General features: G+C 32.7%; 1 protein-coding gene across 1 annotated transcript in view; it reads right to left on the bottom strand.

Annotated features, from left to right (window-relative positions):
- LOC143075703 (MLX-interacting protein-like) overlaps positions 1 to 15,647 on the bottom strand; it is a 44,511-nt gene extending 28,864 nt beyond the window's left edge. Inside the window, exons 1-5 of the mRNA XM_076251256.1 lie at positions 15,240 to 15,647; positions 9,738 to 9,844; positions 5,705 to 5,778; positions 1,843 to 1,968; positions 698 to 878 (exon numbers count right to left, since the gene is read on the bottom strand). Of these exons, the coding sequence (XP_076107371.1) occupies positions 698 to 878; positions 1,843 to 1,968; positions 5,705 to 5,778; positions 9,738 to 9,844; positions 15,240 to 15,568 (817 nt within the window). The 5' untranslated portion in view covers positions 15,569 to 15,647. The remainder of the gene's footprint in view (positions 1 to 697; positions 879 to 1,842; positions 1,969 to 5,704; positions 5,779 to 9,737; positions 9,845 to 15,239) is intronic.
- Positions 15,648 to 21,057: the final 5,410 nt, after the last annotated feature.

The following is a 21,057-nucleotide window of genomic DNA, read 5'->3' as shown; positions in this document are numbered from 1 at the left end:
AACCAGTATGCTGAAAAGAGGTTTTAAATTTTGCTGCTTTAAACCAGTTGTTGTTGTATTTTGTAGGAGGACTAAAACAATAACATGAAAATTCATTGACAAATCTTGTGTACGGGGGGTAAGGGGTACTCTAAGGGTAAATACAATGCATATCATCTGAAATAAAAACTTTTCATGAATCGAATGGTGTATGGAACAAAAAATTTGAGACTGAATTGACAGAAAAATAAGGGTTTTAAGCGGAGAGGTGAAAAAGTAGTTGGGTACCTTCTTGTAAATATAAATTGATAGTGTGTCTTCCAATGGATAGAAACAAGTGCCTGTAGTTAACATGTTGAAGAAAACGGTTTTGCATTTGAATAAACAGAATACAGAAACATGTCAAAATATTATTTGTTTTCTTGTTTTTTGTTTATAATTACTTCGTTCATCAAAGTTGGATTATTAAAATTTATTTTCTGCAGAATAATTTAACTTGTCCCGATGGACAAGCTTGATACAGCTTTTAACTGTCCGACCTTTTTTCCCTCTGGTAATGGACAATTGGACAAACGTTATTGTCGAGGCCTGAACATATTAACATTTTTTCTCAAGTGATTGATACCAGTGATTTTTTTAACGTTTTTAACATATTTAAATATCGTTCATATCTTCTTTCACTTACATATGTGTGTACCTGTATTATACATGTACTTACTGAATTCTTTAGAAGTAGGGAAGGCAAATGGCTGACTCTGATTAAGCTGGGAGAAGAAATCCTGAGTAAAATCTATATCCATACTCTCTAACATAAGATCTGTGGCTGAGTTGTGCTGGGTGTTATATGGTATCTGATGAACATCTCTCAGTCTATCCAGAAGTTCTGCATGAGACATCACCTGCAATTTTATCATTCACAATTCATTACACATATAATCATCCATCAAGGATTTCTGCAGGTATCATTCTCTTCAAACAAAGGTGCAATATGTAACAATAACCAGAAAACATTTTATTGTATAGCAATATAATATTTTCCACAGAACGTAACCAAAAGTTAGCGTGCAATAAATTCTAATATTGCACTAGTGCAATAAATCTTTAAAATTCATGACGTCATTAACGACAAAATCTTAGTTTAAACCAATTTTTACTTTCAAATATTATATTGCTATACAATAAAAGGGTTATTGCATGAATATTGGGGAATATTGTCCCTCGTAGAACATATATTGCACTCGCAAGCTCGTGCAATATAAAATTCTACTCGGGACAATATTCCCCAATATTCATGCAATAACCCTATAATATAACTTGTTCTCCCAAAATAAAGAACATATTAAACATATATAATTGACTTGTCAAGGAGTTCTGCATTCAAAAAGCACATAAAACATATATAATAACCTGGATTTCTCCTGTTAAACATGGGATATTTTATAACCTTCTCATATATTTATTCATATTCTACAGAATAATAGTTCTTTCTTAGATATAAGGCCAAAATAATATCTGTGTTTCTGCTAATTCTACTAACCCTAATTTTAAGTCATTACCCTAAATCAGTTTTTCCCTGTTTTGACCAGTTAAAATTTTTAGAAAAAAATTAATTTACCAATTTTAATTATTTTCAGCAAGTTAGCAGAAACACAAGTATTTTTATGCTTGTTCAGCCCTGCACTGAAAACAAAGGTCATTCAATATCCAATTCATGAAAATGTCTTTGAGTTCTAGTGGGATATTACCTTGTTCAGTACTTTTCCATACATAAAACATAATCATGAGACTTTTCTTAACCTCTCCATGACTTCATCATGTGACTTTACATTTAAACAAGGGAGATACATATTTCATTCTTAGTACCTCACTGAGAGAAGGATCCGGTTTGGATCGAGCAAATTTGCTTTTGAAAAACTTTCTCCATCTTTTATATTCATGTGTAACTGTGTCCAATCTTCTTTTCCAATACTTCCCTTCCAATACAATAGCCTACAAAATAAAACATACATGAAAGTTTTATTTAAAATATCATAAACAGAAGAGAAAACAAATATTGGTCCTTCATTAACAGATATCACAAACATACTCTAAATATCTTATGGCACGGTTGACAATCAAATCTATAAACTAATTGTTCCCAATGGCATACCCCAGCAAATTTTTTTCAGAAATTATATACAGTCGAACCTCGTTGTGTCGAAAACTCGGATGAGTCGAAGTAATTTCGCGGTCCCGGTAAAATTCCCGTTTGATCAATCCATAAGTACCTCTGATGAGTCGAACTCGGTTGATTCTAATACTCGGTTAAGTCGAGTAAATTTTATAGTCCCGTCGAAGTAAAATTAATGTAAATTGACCCCGATGTCTCGAACTTCGAAAGTAAGAATTTTCGAAAGATGCAGACCTAATGATCATGAAGATAAAAATTTAAGTCGGATGTATTTCTTATGTCAACTAATCATTTTCAAAAGAGATTAAAGCTGAGTAAACATACTTGTTTGTATAACGGTTAAAATGACATGTTTATGGTGGCCACTAATTAACGCCTTTGTTGATTGTTCAAGCGGAATGTTAGTGTGTTGAACATTTTTCACCTGAGATAAAAACGAAACGAATTTTAATGACCCAAGCCGAGATTAAATGAATCGTTAGATTTAAAACTCATTAAATACAATAGATAAAAGGATTAGGACAATTACAATAAATTTATGATAATTTAATGTAAGCAGACGACCTCATCAGAGACCGTTCAGAACTTATTTCGTGCCGCGCGTGATTTCATAATTTATAGCGCCTGACCTTTGTAAATATTTGTATAGACTATTGATTTTATTTGTGCATGAATTGTATCTGTACTTGTGTTTTCAATTATTACGAAGGACCAAAAATGGAGATTGAATTGAAAAGGCACACTGATCATTATATCTAGTTTACACAAATCTCATACCGTATTTCATGCATTCAAAATTTATGACGACACACTCGACCTCGGATGAGTTGAACCTTGGATGAGTCGAATACCTTGGTCCGGTCCCTTCGACTTCGACACAACGAGGTTCGACTGTAAGTCTATTCCAGATCTAGTTTTAGTTTATCTAAACTTTTTTAAACCAGCCTTGCATGGTACAAATAGAAGACTTGTGTCTGTCCAGTGTTTCCATTGAAATCCTGTCTTCTTCTAAACCTCTTTTTCTTAAGTGAATGAATTTCAACATAATCATCAAAAGCCAATATAGAACTGTGAACTATTGCTCACAAATGATAGCCCAGCTATAATTATTCATCGAAGAAGAAGTTTATGAGTAGTTGATGTGTATTCACATTACACAGTAAAGCATACTAAGGTGAAACTTTAGTCTTAGTTGTTTTTTATTAGTTGTTAGGGGCTTTGAACTAGCTGTCAGATAACTGCGAGTACTCTCAGATCTGTTCATTGTGTCTTTTTGTGTCGGGATGTATAAGTACCGGGCCACGTCCACTTGTATTTTTGTCCATCTGATGAGTTAAGCCTTTTTCAACTGATTTTTATAGTTTGTTTTTATGTTGTACTGTTAAACCACTGTCCCAGGTTAGGGGGAGGGTTGGGATCCCGCTAACATGTTTAACCCCGCCACATTATTTATGTATGTGCCTGTCCCCAGTCAGGAGCCTGTAATTCAGTGGTTGTCGTTTGTTTATGTGTTACATATTTGTTTTTCGTTCATTTTTTTACATAAATAAGACCGTTAGTTTTCTCGTTTGAATTGTTTTACATTGTCTTATCGGGGCCTTTTATAGCTGACTATGCGATATGGGCTTTGCTCATTGTTGAAGGCCGTACGGTGACCTATACTTGTTAATGTCTGTGTCATTTTGGTCTTTTGTGGATAGTTGTCTCATTGGCAATCATACCACATCTTCTTTTTTATATTTGTTCAAAATTTCAAACAGCCCTGATATTTCTAAGGTGGACAATTATGTGTAAACAAAATTATATAAGTATTCAGTAAACAGGAAGTTGTTGAACAACTAATCTGATTTTTTGATGATTGATTGTTGGTGTTAAATATAAATCAAAGTGATGGATATCACTCATGGAAAGATTAGAAGAGTAGTTTGAATAATTTCATATCTAGGTATGGTGGGGGAAAAAGAACACTAATAAAGCACTATTGCTGAAAATTGCATTAACAGCAGGTCTTTAGAAAAGTGCTTTTCCAGAAAGAGGATAAAATGAACTCAAATTAAATAATATTGATCTCTAGCATGTTTAGTCTCAATTCACAAAATTTTATTTAAACTGCAGTTTATATCTTATCTAATAATATTGCCTGTTCAGAAAATGTTTCAAAAAAAACAAAAAATTGTAAATAAAAAATTCTTCTAGTAAATGTTACCAACTATCCTTGAAAACATAAAATCTAGACCAACAGCTAAGAACTTAAAAGTGTCAACAAAAATAATCTAAAAATGTTGTTTTGGGGCATTTTGTAAGTTGAAACATAGGTTATATGACATTGAAGATTAAAAGTTGTAGAGTGCTTTTTGATCAATTTTTAAAGTATTTTTCAACACAGGCATTGAAAATGTACTTTTTCAACATAAACAAATTAAAAAACTTATATTATTGAAATGTGGATTCTTTTTTATTGCCAAAATATATATTCACTTCTAATAAAAATTCAAATGACTAAAATAGACACAATGATTGATGTGGAATAAACTAATAATCAATGGTTTGTTATAATTAAAAGTTTTAAAATTTTACTAACGGTTTCAAGCCAATTACTGATTTACACAAAATAAGTGAACTAATCTAAATGTTGATTAATTACAGATGTCAGATTATTTGAAATTTATCAAGTAAATTATAGACCTTACTTGAATACCTTTTATATATTCGTATTTATATTCATATTTCATTTTTTTAAAAAAAAGATCTTGTTAATCCATTAATCATTTATCTTTCAGACATAATTTACAGAATCACTTTATGTAATGTAGATCAAAAGTAATAGGCAATAACTAAATCTATCATCCTTAAATATATCAAACATCTAATATATACATTTGTGTATTCAAGTATGAGGTCAAATATTTGTATATTCAGATGTGTATTGGAGGGTCTGTATAATTATGTAAGACTGAGGTTGATAAGTTATGTGGTCAATTTGATTGACAGTTTAGGAGGTGGGGTATTGTAATTAAAGGTCTACCTTGTCTCTGATTGTTTGGTGATAATGACAGTTGTCAATCATACTAGTATTATATCAATACCCAATTACCTAATCAAATGTTTAAAAAAAAGCCTGCACATCAACACATCCTAATGACATACATTCTTAAATAAATTGCTAAAAAAATATATATTTTTTTTCAGTTTATGTGTGTATTGTGTACATACATGAGAACTATAGGGAACTATGTTTCAGTGGAAATACATTTAGTAACAGTAGCTAACCTGTCATGTTGTTAGGGAGGCTGGTGCCTAAGTAAAGATTTAGAACAAGTTCTAATCTTTCCAAAAAGAAGATGTGGTATGAACACCACATTTAGCACTATTAGTTATATAGTGTCAGTCAGTTTTTACTGGTGGAGGAAGCAGAGAATCATGACCTTCAACAGGAAAACTGACAATCTTAGTCAGAAAGACTGGAGTTGATGCATCTGCCTGCAGGTTCAAACTCATTACCTTAGTGTTTGTAGGCTAGTGATACAGTAAATAAATTAGTATTAGAATACTTACCTCTGGTCTGGTGTGTATGTCATCAGACATAGGTGAAGCAAACTGACAGATCACAGTACTTTTCCCATAAATATCTAAAAGTCAGTTGGAGATGTCTTGAACTTATGCTCAGCATATATATGTATATCATGCATGTATATCATGTATAAAGTCTGTTATTAAATATGCATAAAAAGAAAACCTTCAACAATGAATGAAAAACAAGAAAGCCAACAGAAAGAACCTTTTTGCTGACTGAAGAAAATATTCTTACATATTTTATACAGATACATCATGTGTTTGTACATGTAGATTTGTAAGTCTATGATTTACAAAGTTTTAGAATTATGACACAAAATCAGATAGACCTTTAAAACTTTTATACCATTATACTATAGCACATTCTTTTTTTGTCTATATTGTATTTATCATAATGGCGACACATATGGCCAACAGCAGTCTATAGAGCTCATCTAAATGGTTTGATGGCTTCTAGTTTTATTCTTGGCATGATAATTTATTAAGATTTCATGTACTGTTTAAGTTTTCATATGGAACTTTTGTTATTTTTGTAAACATTTAAGTATCATGGTTATATTTCAAATTATGAGTTTTTCACAATGAATTTGGCTGCTCATGCCCCTTTCATGCTTAAAGTTAGTCTAACTGGCAATCATACATGTACCACACCTTCTTTTTTTATAAATTCACTTAATATTACTGAAACATTTAAATCTTGAAAAATAGTGTCAGTTACCATGGCAACCACTCATATTTTCCCACTCAAATTGATTTTTTTTAGCAGTCATGGCAGTATTTAAGTACTACTTGTACCAGGCAACTCAGGCCGTGTTCACACCAAACGCCATGTACAGTAAACATGTTTACAATTAGTTTAATGTAATCTACACTGGTTTCATATTAAATTTGTTCACATCTATACACCTTGTTTAGTTACCTGTGCATAAGTTTTGTTCACACTTATAAATGTATAAACTATATGTCATTTTAATGTTCATTACATTGAATCAAATTAAAATTTCTTGGACAGATTTTCTAGCAGTGATGAAAGGCATTTTGATGATTTGCACATATTTTAAAGATACTAAAGATGTTTCCATTACCAAAGACGGATAAAGGCATTTTTAAAATGCATAGAGTTCCAAAATTGATCGTACGAAAAAGGGGGTTCCAACCCCAGGAACTGGCCCCACCCGAATCTGCCACAAAAACGCAATACATCAAGTAGGCTATAAACGAAGAAGAAGGATTGAGATGTTAAGAGTGTTTTAGTAATGCATTTATGAGTGAATCGTTGATTGACCCGTAGCAAATATTTCTGTGTACGTCCAGTCAATTCGGGAAGACATTTTCAAATGAATTATGTGTTTGGCAATGATGATGCTTTGAGTCTGGATTAGGGTTTCAGGGAATGACCATTCAACTAAAAAAAAGGGGGATTATGTTTTCTATAAATAATATTCTAATTCGAAGATTGATGAAAAAATATTCTGTCCAATGAGGAAAGAAATTCTTAATCCAGAATTTCCCCATACATGCCATACCTTAAAGTGTTAAATTTGGAACAAAATTATTTGATTGATAGCTTTGAAAACTGAATAAAAATGTTCGTGCTATGTGTGAAAAAGAAAAATTCTGGGTCAAACATAACCAGATGCTCCGCAGGGCGCAGCTTTATACGACCGCAGAGGTTGAACCCTGAACGGTTGGGGCAAGTATGGACACAACATTCAAGCTGGATTCAGCTCTAAATTTGGATTGTGATTAAATAGGTGACACAGCATAGGTTTCTGACACAGAATGAATGTGGTCTAATGAACTTAAAATACTTTTTTTTCCTTTGAGCAATTCACTATGCTGTTGAATATTAATCCTCTCAAAAAAATGTTTGAAGAAATTTTCTTTTTATTTATGAAATCTGAAATGAGAAAAATTTAAGCCCCCCCCCCCATTTTTTTTTCACATCCCCCTTTCCCTTTTTCCAAAATTGATCTCAATTCAAATTTCTAATGGAGTTTGCAACAATAACTACTCATTTAAATACATCATAAAATATTAAAATGTAACAAAAGGTGCTTGTTATCACTGAATGGTAAAGATTGTTTTAATTTATCAGTTGGTAGTAAAAGTGAATATACATTGTATATTGTATAAAACAATGATTTAAGTTGATTCAACTACTATTCTGGACAAAGAAAGATAACTCCAATCAATTGAAAATTTCTTGCTATTGCACAATATTGTGCAATTAGATATTTCTTGCTATTGCGCAATACTGTGCAATTGAAAATATTTGCTATTGCACAATACTGTGCAATTGAAGATTTTTTGATATTGCACAATACTGTGCAATTGAAAATTTCTTGCTATTGCACAATACTGTGCAATTGAAGATTTCTTGCTATTGCTGAATACTGTGCAATCGAAAATTTCTTGCTATTGCACAATACTTAATATAATAATTTTGGATCCTGATTTGAACCAACTTGAAAACTGGGCCCATAATAAAAAATCTAAGTACATGTTTAGATTCAGCATATCAAAAAAGCTCAAGAGTTCAATTTTTGTTAAAATCAAACTTAGTTTAATTTTGGACCCTTTGGACTTTAATGTAGACCAATTTGAAAACGGGACTAAAAATTAAGAATCTACATACACAGTAAGATTTGGCATATCAAAGAACCCCAATTATTCAATTTTTGATGAAATCAAACAAAGTTTAATTTGGACCCGATTTGGACCAACTTGAGAACTGGGCCAATAATCAAAAATCTAAGTACATTTTTAGATTCAGCATATCAATGAACCCCAAGGATTCAATTTTTGTCAAAATCAAACTAAGTTTAATTTTGGACCCTTTGGACTTTAATGTAGACCAATTTGAAAACGGAACCAAAAATTAAGAATCTACATACACAGTTAGATTCGGCATATCAAAGAACCCCAATTATTCAATTTTTGATGAAATCAAACAAAGTTCAATTTTGGACCCTTTGGGCCCCTTATTCCTAAACTGTTGGGACCAAAACTCCCAAAATCAAACCCAACCTTCCTTTAGTGGTCATAAACCTTGTGTTTAAATTTCATAGATTTCTATTTACTTAAACTAAAGTTATGGTGCGAAAACCAAGAATAATGCTTACTTGGGCCCCTTTCTGGCCCCTTATTCCTAAACTGTTCAGACCTTAACTCCCAAAATCAATACCAACCTTCCTTTTGTGGTCATAAACCTTGTGTCAAAATTTCATAGATTTCTATTCACTTAAACTTAAGTTATTGTGCGAAAACTAAGAAAATGCTTATTTGGGCCCTTTTGGCCCCTAATTCCTAAAATGTTGGGATCAAAACTCCCAAAATCAATCCCAACCTTCCTTTTGTGGTCATAAACCTTGTGTTAAAATTTCATAGATTTCTATTCACTTTTACTAAAGTTAGAGTGCGAAAACTAAAAGTATTCGAACTACGACGACGACGACGCCAACGTGATAGCAATATACAACGAAAAATTAAAATTTTTGCGGTCGTATAAAAACCATTACCCCTTCCCGCATGTAGTTAAATGGTTGCTCCCTAATAAGGCTACTTAAAGTGTTTATTATATAGCAAACCAATTAATATATTGAGTTAAGACAAATAATTCGGTAAAAAAACTACATAAATAATTGTTATAAATACATGTATCAATTTAATTAAAATAAAAGTTTCTTCTTTAAATATACATGGTAAAATGCATGTTTTAAATACCTTGTTTAGTGTTCACTGAACCACACAAGTTCTACATTGACTATCGACTGCATGTAGACAAAACATGATTTAAACTACATGTAAACATTGAGTTTTATGAATGGGAACGTAATTGTGTTTAGTTTAGGTGTGAATTACACTAACACAACACCAAGTTTAGGTCAATGAGAACACGGCCTTATACAAAGAAATCTGAAACCTCCATAGAGCTGTACTTAATAAGCACAACTTAAAAAATATTCCTCTCAATATTTACAAAATGAACTGGAAACTATATATAGTAACATACATTGCATATACCATTCCCTCCAAATGATGTTGTTTAATCTGACCTTGTCCTTGATTGTCATGTGAAGGCCTCGAAATGCCTTCCATTTTGGAGATACCAACTTTCCACTGAAAAAAATAAGCACATACTAACTATTAAATTGTACATGTATAGCACTGATTTTACTTTGATAATTATGTTTTTCAAATTTAATAAGACTTTTAAGAAAAGTCATCATTACAGATCTCCATAATAAAAACAATGTTCCAATGTCCCCACACTTATCATGCTTATGCACATATTTTATAAACTTGGAGAAAAAAAATGGTATTGAGGCTTAATTTAAAATATTGTTTGATTGCAGTTTACCGAACAACCATCAAAAATCTGCCCGACTGAAATTTTTATTGCTTCTAACTTAAAGAAATTATTTTAAATATTTCTATTGAAGCTTAAGGGATCCAGTTAACATGGTTAACATATTTTAATATGTTACTGAATAAAAGATTGGTTTTCCTGTTTGAATGGTTTTACACTAGTCATTTTTGGAGCCCCATATGATATAGCTTGCTGTTTGGTGTGTGCCAAGGCTCCCTGTTGATGGCTGACATTCACCTATAATGGCTTACATCACATATTGTGACTTTGATGGAGAGTTGTCTAATTGGAACTCATACCACATCTTCTTATATCTACTTTATGCATTTAATTTATATTGTTTTTTTTTTTATCGTACTGCACATGCATGACATGCTTACCTGCTTAAAGGCATTTTATGTTTACCTGTCTGTTAACATTTACCATGTTTACATTTTATGTTTACCTGTCTGTTAACATTTACCATGTTTACATTTTATGTTTACCTGTCCATTAACATTTACCATGTTTACATTTTATGTTTACATGTCTGTTAACATTTACCATGTTTACATTTTATGTTCACCTGTCTGTTAACATTTACCATGTTTACTGTCATATACCCATTGACAGTGTTAATGATACAATTAGTTGACATTCAGTCAGAAATTCACAAGAAATATTAGGAAAAATTTCTGACATTGCATATACAATATCTATTGTTTCCTTTCGGACTTTTGATGTACTGATTAGGATTTACTCGTTACTACATATTAGATAACATTTCGATACATTTGTGTATTTGATCCGTTTGAACTAAAAACTCGTATTCAAGACTTGTAAGATATCAAGTGATTTTAGATTTTAAGTACTTTATTTGCGTGTTATATATGGAATAATTGCTTACCAAATGAACAGTGGAAAGTTTTTTTAGATTTTAAGATAACAAGGATAGCGTTTGAACAGTAAACGCTAATGTGAGGGCAGGAGTGTTAAATATAGAATAGTTGCTTACTTACAATGTAATGATCAGTGGAGATTTTTAAATTTTATGATAACAAGGATAGCGTCTGAACAATTAATGTTAAGGCCAAAAAAAAATATATGTCTGTTTCCTGTTTCCCGACCGACCCTGACTCAAACCCCCCGACCCTAGATCTTTTTATTCAAATCCGGAAAAAAATCGTTTCCGGTCCGGAAAAAATTCATTTCCGGTCCGATCCAGATCCGTATTTTACTATGGTAGCACTCCACAGTTAGGTGTGTAGTTTCGCATTTTGGCCACTGTGGATTTTTCAAATATGAGAGCTAGTGTGCAATAAAATTCATTTTTGGATAGCTGAGTATTAAAATAGCCTTTGTATTGGGTTTATATGAACATCAAGATTATGTAATGTATGTAATATAGGCTGTTTTCTGTGTGACAGTCCGTATTTGCATGTCCCTACCATACATTGGTCCGGCAATTATTGCAATGTTTTTTTCCAACTTTTTATCGCACGAACTTTGTGATTGGATTTTACGAAAAAATGAGGCGAAAGACACCCATTTTTTATTTGATCATTAGGAAGATTTATGAAAACAGTTTCTAAAAAGGTATCACTCAAAGGCATTGAAATTCTAGTTTGATCCAAATTTTGGGGGGATATGTGACATGTCCACCCCCCTTTTTGCAATATTTTATGGTAAATAAATGCAGAATGTTGCCATGGATACACAGAAAAGGAATTAATTTTCACTCTTATAACTTTTGAAAATCAAATCTATGGAATATACTGATTACATACATATGCACATGTACAACACAAACAGTTGGGTTAATGTATTAGAAATCCAGGAATAGGAGATGATAAAACATTTTGTGGCTCATTTTTAATTTTATTTTCTAACTGTGTAGTGCTACCTATGCCCAAACAATCAAAATGGCTGCTCCCAGCACAAATGTGCTACAATTAAGGTTTAAAAAATGTCAGCACTGGGAGGATTATACAATTAAAGCTTCTTTAAAGGGATTAAATCATTTTGGGGTACAGGACCCTAACCAAACATGACATGTAACCGACTGCAAATCTGACAGGGAGTGCAAAAATAAAAAAAAAAAAAAAAAAAAAAAAAAAAAAAAAATCCCTACCTACCGACCCTGATTTATTTGCCTTGGAAGCAGGAAACAGACATATATTTTTTTTTGGCCTAATAAATTTTACATGTTTTAAGGGCAGAAATGTTTAGCCTATTTGATATGGAGATATAAATAGTCAACCGGCTATGGATGATTGGACTGTGTAATATATAGAGAGTAATAATCCGTATCATATTTCGTATCATCCCGAGACACCAATATCAGCCCAAGGGCCTTTAGGGTTGAGGGATGATATTGGTCAAGGGTGATACTGCATGTGATACGGATTTTGCCATGTTGTATACGTTTTATCATATATTTCAACAGGAGAGTATTATTTTATATGAACTGTTTTCTGATCCATAGCACTGGATTACCTTCAATTCTACTTTTGTCTTGTTTTAAAAGCATTAAAAGAACTTATCCGAAGCACCTGGGTTACCTTACAATTTGCGTTCTGTTGTTTTAAAAATATTTTGTTTACTGTATTTTTTTGTATTTTGTATAGTTGCATTTAGTGTTTAGAGTGCCAAAAAATATGAAAACTTAACGTTCGTGACATCACATGCCAAACAATGACGCCATTCAATAAATTGCCTCACAGTCGAATGACCTTTCATTTTGGACCTATTTTGAGGAAAAATATTTCTTAAGCTTCATGTGTAACATAAATGAAAACTGATCTATGTAAAAAAAAAAAAAAAAGTAGGGGTGTGATAAAGGGTGCAATAAAGGGTATGATAAAGGCTGCGCATCAAAGTTGCGCAATATGGATTAAACCGCAGGCTATTTATCAAATTATATTCAAAACTACTATTTACTACTAAACATATATGATCAACTTCGTTTACATGGTGATGGATTAGTCCGCAGCTGTATATACATGTAGGTTACTGTTATAATAACTACTATAACTGATTTTATGAGTGCCCCGTGTGAAAGGGTTAGTGTGCAAATAAGAAGTTCGGTATAGAAGCGAAGCTCCTGCTAGAGGAGGAAGATAAAGACTAGGTAACAGGTAACAGGTAACGTTATATCAAATTTGAAAGCTTGCACAAGTGTTGGTAACGTTATATCAAATTTGAAAGCTTGCACAAGTGTTGTGTGCATAAATTAAGCAGTTAATGTCCCTTTAAGTAAACAGTGATTTTCCTGGTGTTTAGGGGAAGGGTCCTGGGGCCCATGCAATTGGGGAAAAAGTTATGGTTTGGGAAAAATATGATTGGTCTTTACGACGGCGGGCACACGGCATAAGCCGTGTGTGCCTCGCTCGGGGGGTTTGGGGGCATGCCCCCCAAGAAAATTTTGAAAATTAGGTGCAAAATCCTGCATTCTGAGAAGGATTAACTGCATGAATTGCCTACAAAATAAGCTATCTTTTTAAGGAAAAGGATTAAAAATAAAAGTTGAATGTGTCTGAGGACACATTTGCATGCACTCAAGCTTTGTAACTTTACTCTTGAAAGGTAAAATTCAACCTATCCCTTCTGATTCTATTTATAATGATGAGAATCTATAGAAATTCTAAAAAGACACATTTGAAATCTGAAGCATTTATTTTTTAGTTTTATTTAAAATTCCAAGTTTTCCTTCATGTTTATTTTTAAACATGTCAACTAGTTGTTCCAGTTCTGTATCTGACAGGTTGGGAACAAACCCCCTGTATGGTGATTATACCTCTATAGAGGGATAATCCTTCTTTAAAGGGATAAAATTATCCCTCTATAGAGGGGTATTTTTGTTTGCACTGGATTTAAAGCAAATTAGGGCAGAATGGCATTTTCTAGTTATATTGGCTATAATCTCTAGCATTATATGCATCAACATATGCACTTTACTAAAAAATGGGATAACCAGTTTTCTGCTAAAGTGACAAAACTTGCAATCTATTGTAAACCTATCTGAACACCTGATCAACAACAAAAGGAATAGTTGACCTTTAAATTTCATGTTAAATCTAACAATAGAAATTCTGTTCAGTGAGGCATAAGTGAGTAGAATTTACCTGATCATCACAGCTTTCAATCATGGTGAACAATAGCTTTTATATTTAGTCAGATAAGCATCAAACTGGGCATGTGCATATTAAATTAAGTACATCAATTGGTGCATCAACTATTCCAGGTTACTGCCATAATAAGTAGAGAATGCCATTCTGCACTATTTTGATTTAAATCCAGTCTATACAAAAATACCCCTCTATAGAGGGATCATTTTACCCCTCTATAGAAGGATTATCCCTCTATACATGTATAATCACCATATAGAGGGTTTGATCCCAACCTGTCTGAGAGTCGGTCTTTTCCTTCTTTCACTTGTTTCATCAGAAGGAAGTAGAAACGACTTTTGGAATCCAAAAGCTTCCAGCTTCCGGCATTTACTACCGTCCGCCGCCTTTAGCTTCTTTGTGTAATATTTGGAATTATGAGACATGATCTACGTTCATTTTGTTTACATTATGTCTCATTTTTTTGCTTTGTCATTGAATTATTCATTCGGATGTTTCAAGCGCAAACGTGACCAGAATATCGTAGATTGCAATGCAATCCAAAAAAGATTGCAAACCAATCATCGTCTTAAGTGAACGATAATGATAACTCCCGAAATACCCCGAACACTCAGAGATTTGTCAACAAAATAATACACGATACGGAGATACGACAATAACAAAATCTCGCGACGATGTCCAAATACGATTGGGAATTTTAGAGCTGAAAATTGGGAAAAAAAGAGCATATTTCTCTTTGGGAATGGGGCAGAAATTCGGCCCCAAAATGAGGGTTGGAAAATCACTGGTAAAACATATACAATGATGGCCAATAATTTTGTTTGTCTGGTCAGCCTGCTCTTAATAATTTCAACTGAAGATAACAAATCAACCGACTTCTACCATGTCTACAGTGCAGATGTACTAAATTAAATTTTGGGACTTGAAGGGGTTTCCAATGCACTACAGATGCACAACGTAGCAGCCAGAGTGTAATTTATGAAATGACAAGTACAGATTGGGTTTATATGTCCATTGCATATCTGAAATGTTTATATACCTGTAAGCTAAACTTAGACAGTCAAACAATTTTGAAAGTGAGGTTTCAATTGTTGTTGAAGGTTGCTCCTTAAATTCATAAGATTCTGCGGGCTCTTTCTTTGAGGCTGTAAAATCGTAGGGTGCAGGTTGATCGATAGCGGCCAGTGAGGAGGAATCCTCATCATCTTCATCTAGATTGGGGTCATGGACTCGACTCAACATAAAATGACCACTGTGAATGCACGAGTCGGGGTCTCCCACTTCTTGTTTAATGTCCATATTCCTACTATCCGATTCCAACAGCCCTGGTATAATTCTCGAACTCTTTAATGTCATAACCGCAGCCATATGTTTGCATCTCAATGTTAAAAATTTGCAGGATTCTCAGTTCTTCGTGCTTGTTTTTTTCTAGTCCTAAATCTGAAAATATATCTGAAAACCTACAAAAATCCTGATATTAAAACGAGCAACAACGGCCTAAAAACACAAAACATACGATACGTACATCATATTTAAAATACACCAAAGCGCTTATTTATAAAATAATTTAAATTTGTCCAAATTTAGATCTGATTAAAAAATCATTAATTAGACAGACATCTGAAACAGATATGAACGCTAAATAGTTTGATGTTAAGCGCGATGTTCGTACATGTACAAGCGTCAACTTCCAAGCAAGGACCGAAGCTCATAAACTCGGCAATCAATTGTGCGAGTACGGCTGAAGTCAAGGGTGTTAAACGCAGGACTTCGGGAATGTCCGGAGAGCCGACAACCTTGCTTCGGAAGTTGGTACAAGCGTAACACAACATCGCAAATATTTCGTAACGTTCAAACGAAAACTTCGACTGAAACGTTGTTTTTAAGCCAGTACGACATTCTTGTTAGACTCCGCATCGACTTGACCTTTATACTACTTATTGAAAGTTGTTGTATTTTAGATTTTTGAAACTGAATTAAGAAAAATAACATTTAAAAAATCATAAAATTCTACCACTATAAGAGCTCTGATAAACAAACAATTGACGTAAATTTGAGTTGAAATTTGAATTCGTTTTTACGTCAAAAATGGCGGTGCGACAACCTTGTAAGTCTTTGAAAAATCGCTCATAAATTACCACATATCATTTTTCAGGATAATTGTCTTTAATTTTACGTTAAGCAAATTAACATCGATCTGAGACTACTATAACACTGTGTTATAATAGTCTCAGCATCGATGTAGTAAATACAGATACTAATCTTTTTCCATTTTAGATAAATGTTTTTTGATTCTCAAATCTGGAATCCCAATTTTTTTCCCGTGGGACAGATTTGCCCTTGTAGTATGTCCAACACTTTTTTTTTCTTTGACGTCATAAAAAAATGCATAAAAGAATGAAGGAACTTTTCTGTTAAATTGGAAAAAAACGTTTTTCAAATTAAATATTAAATAGTTTAGATGAAAATTATAGTTTAGTGGTTACAATAAATGAAATATGTTACGCGGGCCTAAAAATAGCCGTTTTTTTTAAATAAAAGACTTGTCGCATGCATCAAAAACATAGTTTCAACAGTTATTATTTTCGTTTTTATTTTAAAAAACATTACTTTTTTAAAATACGTACAATAGCAATGCATATTATATCACAAAATTACAATATTTTGGACTTGCATCTTGCCAACTACACTGATTTTCCAATAAAGTACGAACATCGCGCGTAACGTCTCCACTTAAGGAAAAACTCAGAAGGAAAAACTCAGAAGCCTGACCAGTCACAGTTTCATTACCAACTCCAAATCAGTTGTCTGTTATAGCTCAGTTTATTAACAGTTTTCGAAAACTAACAATGTCCCAGGTTATGGCTATAACTAAATGTGATTATCAGCAGTACGGTACCTATTGCCTAACCGGATGAGCCGACCGTGCAAGGGATGTATAGCCAGTCAAGGTCGTTAAAAACTTCCATTTGTTGTTGTCGCGTAACGTTTGCGTTTTTCATCTCATTTACTTCAAAATACTTGAACTTGCGTATAGTGATTATTGAGCTTTTCTGGGCCTTTTGTGGGAAAAATCTGGTTGATTATATTATATATGGAATCACTGAAGCATTTAATCTTGAATATTATTATCTAAAGATGACTATAAACAGCAATAATTTTCAAAGTAAGATCTACAAGCAAGTCAACTTGACCAAAATTGTCAATTGATCCCTTCAGCATTTATTACCTTTTAAAGTCTATTTTTGACAATTTTTCGTAAATTTTTGTAATCTTAAACAAAAATCTTCTCCTCTTACACTACTGAGACAAATTAAACCAAACTTGGCCTCAATCATCATCATTAGGCAATTAGTTTAAAAATTGTTTCTGATGACCCCACTTGCCATCCAACATGGCTGATATGGCTAATAATAGAACATATTGAAGAGTAAAATGTGGTTTTTGGTTTATATGACTGAAAGTAAAGCAAACGTATAATGGTGCATTATTAATGCATCAATTGTAAAGAAAAATATCAGGTGAGCGACAAAGGCTCCTTGGAGCCTGTACATTTGTATTATAAATGGTTGTTTGATTGTTAAGTTTGCTTGTTTTTGTGTTTTTGAATTTTGTAGTTTGTTTGTGTTGTGTTCTTTTGTAAATGGGTACTTTTTTGACAATTGTTTTGATTTTGTTTTTATATGTTATATTCCGTGGATTTTGTTATTTTTAATAAAATCCTAAACCCTAAAAAAAAAATCCAAAAAAAAAAAAACATTTGACACTTTTAACGAATCTCGATTATAATTAATCGCATTCCTGATTATATATTTTCCTTATTTTTGACAAAATGGTCTTCCGATTAAGCAGTGAAGTTGAGAGGTGTTAATATACTTTTACAAATTTCTTGGGGTGCTTTTTAAGCACTTAAATCATAATTGTACATAGTTGTTCATGATCTATTTCTATTTAATTACGGTTCATAGTTGTATCTTTCAAGGCCATATCCGTTGATCACGCAAAACAAACGTGACTTACGATACTGTTACTTTATATAAACTTCATAAGTATGCCATCTGATGTAATCACTGTTTATATCTTAAATTAGATATCAGCATACTTATGTGCGTATATTTTTATGAAATGTAACATATGCGATTGTATGCACCTATTCTGATTAAAATTTTCTTTAATACCTTTACTATATGACCTAAATCGTATATATTATCTATGGCTTTAGTGTATCTGCTCTGAACAGATCTATATCCGTTTTCAGTTGTCTTTGCAAGAATGTGTTCTGACAAAATATTGGACAGGTCTATATTCGACCATGAATTGTAAAATAAATATATTTCAAGAAATTAGAATTTACCATTTCCTACACTTTTTAATATTTAGAAACTCCCATTTTAGAATATATAATATCTGTAAATGTGTGCGGTGGTCATATTGAGAGAAAAAATGTGTGGTCATTGAGGTTTTTTAAATATGTAGTCCACGAACAAAAATATTGCGAAATAGAAATTAAATATTTTCCAGAGACCTTCATATTTTTTGATAAAAAAATGTACGAGTTATTCCCCTTCTAACGAATAACACGTAGAAAAGAATATCACTTTTCAATTTTCATGTAATGTTTGTTATAAAAACTTGACATCTTTCCCTCCCTAACTGATAATTCAACTCGATGCAAAAGTTGTAAATGAATGCGTGATTTACGCATTAGAGATCTTGACACTCTTTCGTGTTTAATTTATAGCAGCGAACTGAGTGATATAGATCTTAAAGATATTCTTTCTAAGGCGACACACCTGTATATGATTTGAATGAATTATCTTTCCCCCATATCTTCATATGATAAGGCCTTCCTCCTTTTTCATTAAAAATGTCATTTGAAGTGTGATAATTTAAAAAAAAAAGTTTCTTTACATGTACTTTGCATACCCCGGCAGAACATTGATGTTAGTAGTCAAGTTTGTAGTAGGTTAAAATTCTATAATTAAAAACTTTTTACCGCGATGTTTGCTTATAGTATAGTAGCTATACTAAAAGACTTAGTCAAGAGTTAATTTTGACTTAAGACTCACAATAATGAATTAAAAATGTTGCCAAAGTTATGATATGTTATTTGAAAAATTTAAATGCAAGCAAATCTCTCCCTTCAGTTTGTTAGAATCTCTTTACTTGATAGATGTTTCTTTGCGCCTCTATCCGTATTTGTTGACTAGACAGTCAAAAGAAACCCTTTAAAGATATGTCAGCTGTGGAGCTAAGACTTATATATATGGGCGTTTTTCAATAAAAGCGGGACTTTTAGACCTAAAAAATTTGAAAATCAACTTGTCTAAAATTTTATTTCAAGAGTTATTTTGAATACCTCTATTATAGACCTGTTTGTAAACAAAAAGTGCAATCTTAAATACTCTTTAAAATGATATTATTTTCATAATTTGTGTACTGTTTCGTAGGGGACATTTGTCCACTACGAAACTGCTTCTAAACACACATCTTATTGCAATTTTAAATGTATCCTATAGACATTCAAGTTTGTTTACTTTATATACTAGAAACTCCAAGATCTCATTTTTAGCTCACCTGGCCCGAAGGGCCAAGTGAGCTTTTCTCATCACTTGGCGTCCGTCGTCCGTCGTCGTCGTCCGTCGTCGTCGTCCGTCGTCGTCGTCCGTCGTTAACTTTTACAAAAATCTTCTCCTCTGAAACTACTGGACCAAATTAAACCAAACTTGGCCACAATCATCATTGGGGTATCTAGTTTAAAAATTGTGTCCGGTGACCCGCCCAACCAACCAAGATGGCCGCCATGGCTAAAAATAGAACATAGGGGTAAAATGCAGTTTTTGGCTTATAACTCAAAAACCAAAACATTTAGAGCAAATCTGACATGGGGTAAAATTGTTCATCAGGTTAAGATCTATCTGCCCTGAAATTTTCAGATGAATCAGACAACTCGTTGGTAGGTTGCTGCCCCTGAATTTGTAATTTTGAGAAAATTTTGCTGTTTTTGGTTATTATCTTGAATATTATTATAGATAGAGATAAACTGTGAACAGCAAAAATGTTCAACAAAGTAAGATCTACAAATAAGTCAACCTGACCAAAATGGTCTGTTGACCCCTTTAGAAGTTATTGCCCTTTATAGTCAATTTTTAACCATTTTTCGTAAATCTTAGTTATCTTTTACAAAAATCTTCTCCTCTGAAAATACTGGACCAAATTAAACCAAACTTGGCCACAATCATCATTGGGGTATCTAAATTAAAAATTGTGTCCGGTGATCCGGCCAACCAACCAAGATGGCCGCCATGGCTAAAAATAGAACATAGGGGGTAAAATGCAGTTTTTGGCTTATCACTCAAAAACCGAAGCATTTAGAGCAAATCTGACATGTAGTAAAATTGTTTATCAGGTCAAGATCTATCTGCCCTGAAATTTTGAGATGAATCGGACAACTCGTTGATAGGTTGCTGCCCCTGAATTGGTAATTTTAAGGAAATTTTGCTGTTTTTGGTTATTATCTTGAATATTATTATAGATAGAGATAAACTGTAAACAGCAAAAATGTTCAGCTAAGTAAGATCTACAAATAAGTCAGCATGACCAAAATGGTCTGTTGACCCCTTTAGGAGTTATTGCCTTATAGTCAATTTTTAACCATTTTTCGTAAATCTTAGTTATCTTTTACAAAAATCTTCTCCTCTGAAACTACTGGACCAAATTAAACCAAACTTGGCCACAATCATCATTGGGGTATCTAGTTTAAAAATTGTGTCCGGTGACCCGGCCAACCAATAAAGATGGCCGCCATGGCTAAAAATAGAACATAGGGGTAAAATGCAGTTTTTGGCTTATCACTC

The sequence above is a fragment of the Mytilus galloprovincialis genome, chromosome 5 (genome assembly GCF_965363235.1).
Source record: "Mytilus galloprovincialis chromosome 5, xbMytGall1.hap1.1, whole genome shotgun sequence".
Taxonomy (NCBI): Eukaryota; Metazoa; Mollusca; class Bivalvia; order Mytilida; family Mytilidae; genus Mytilus; species Mytilus galloprovincialis.
This window is presented reverse-complemented; position numbering and strand designations above follow the sequence as displayed.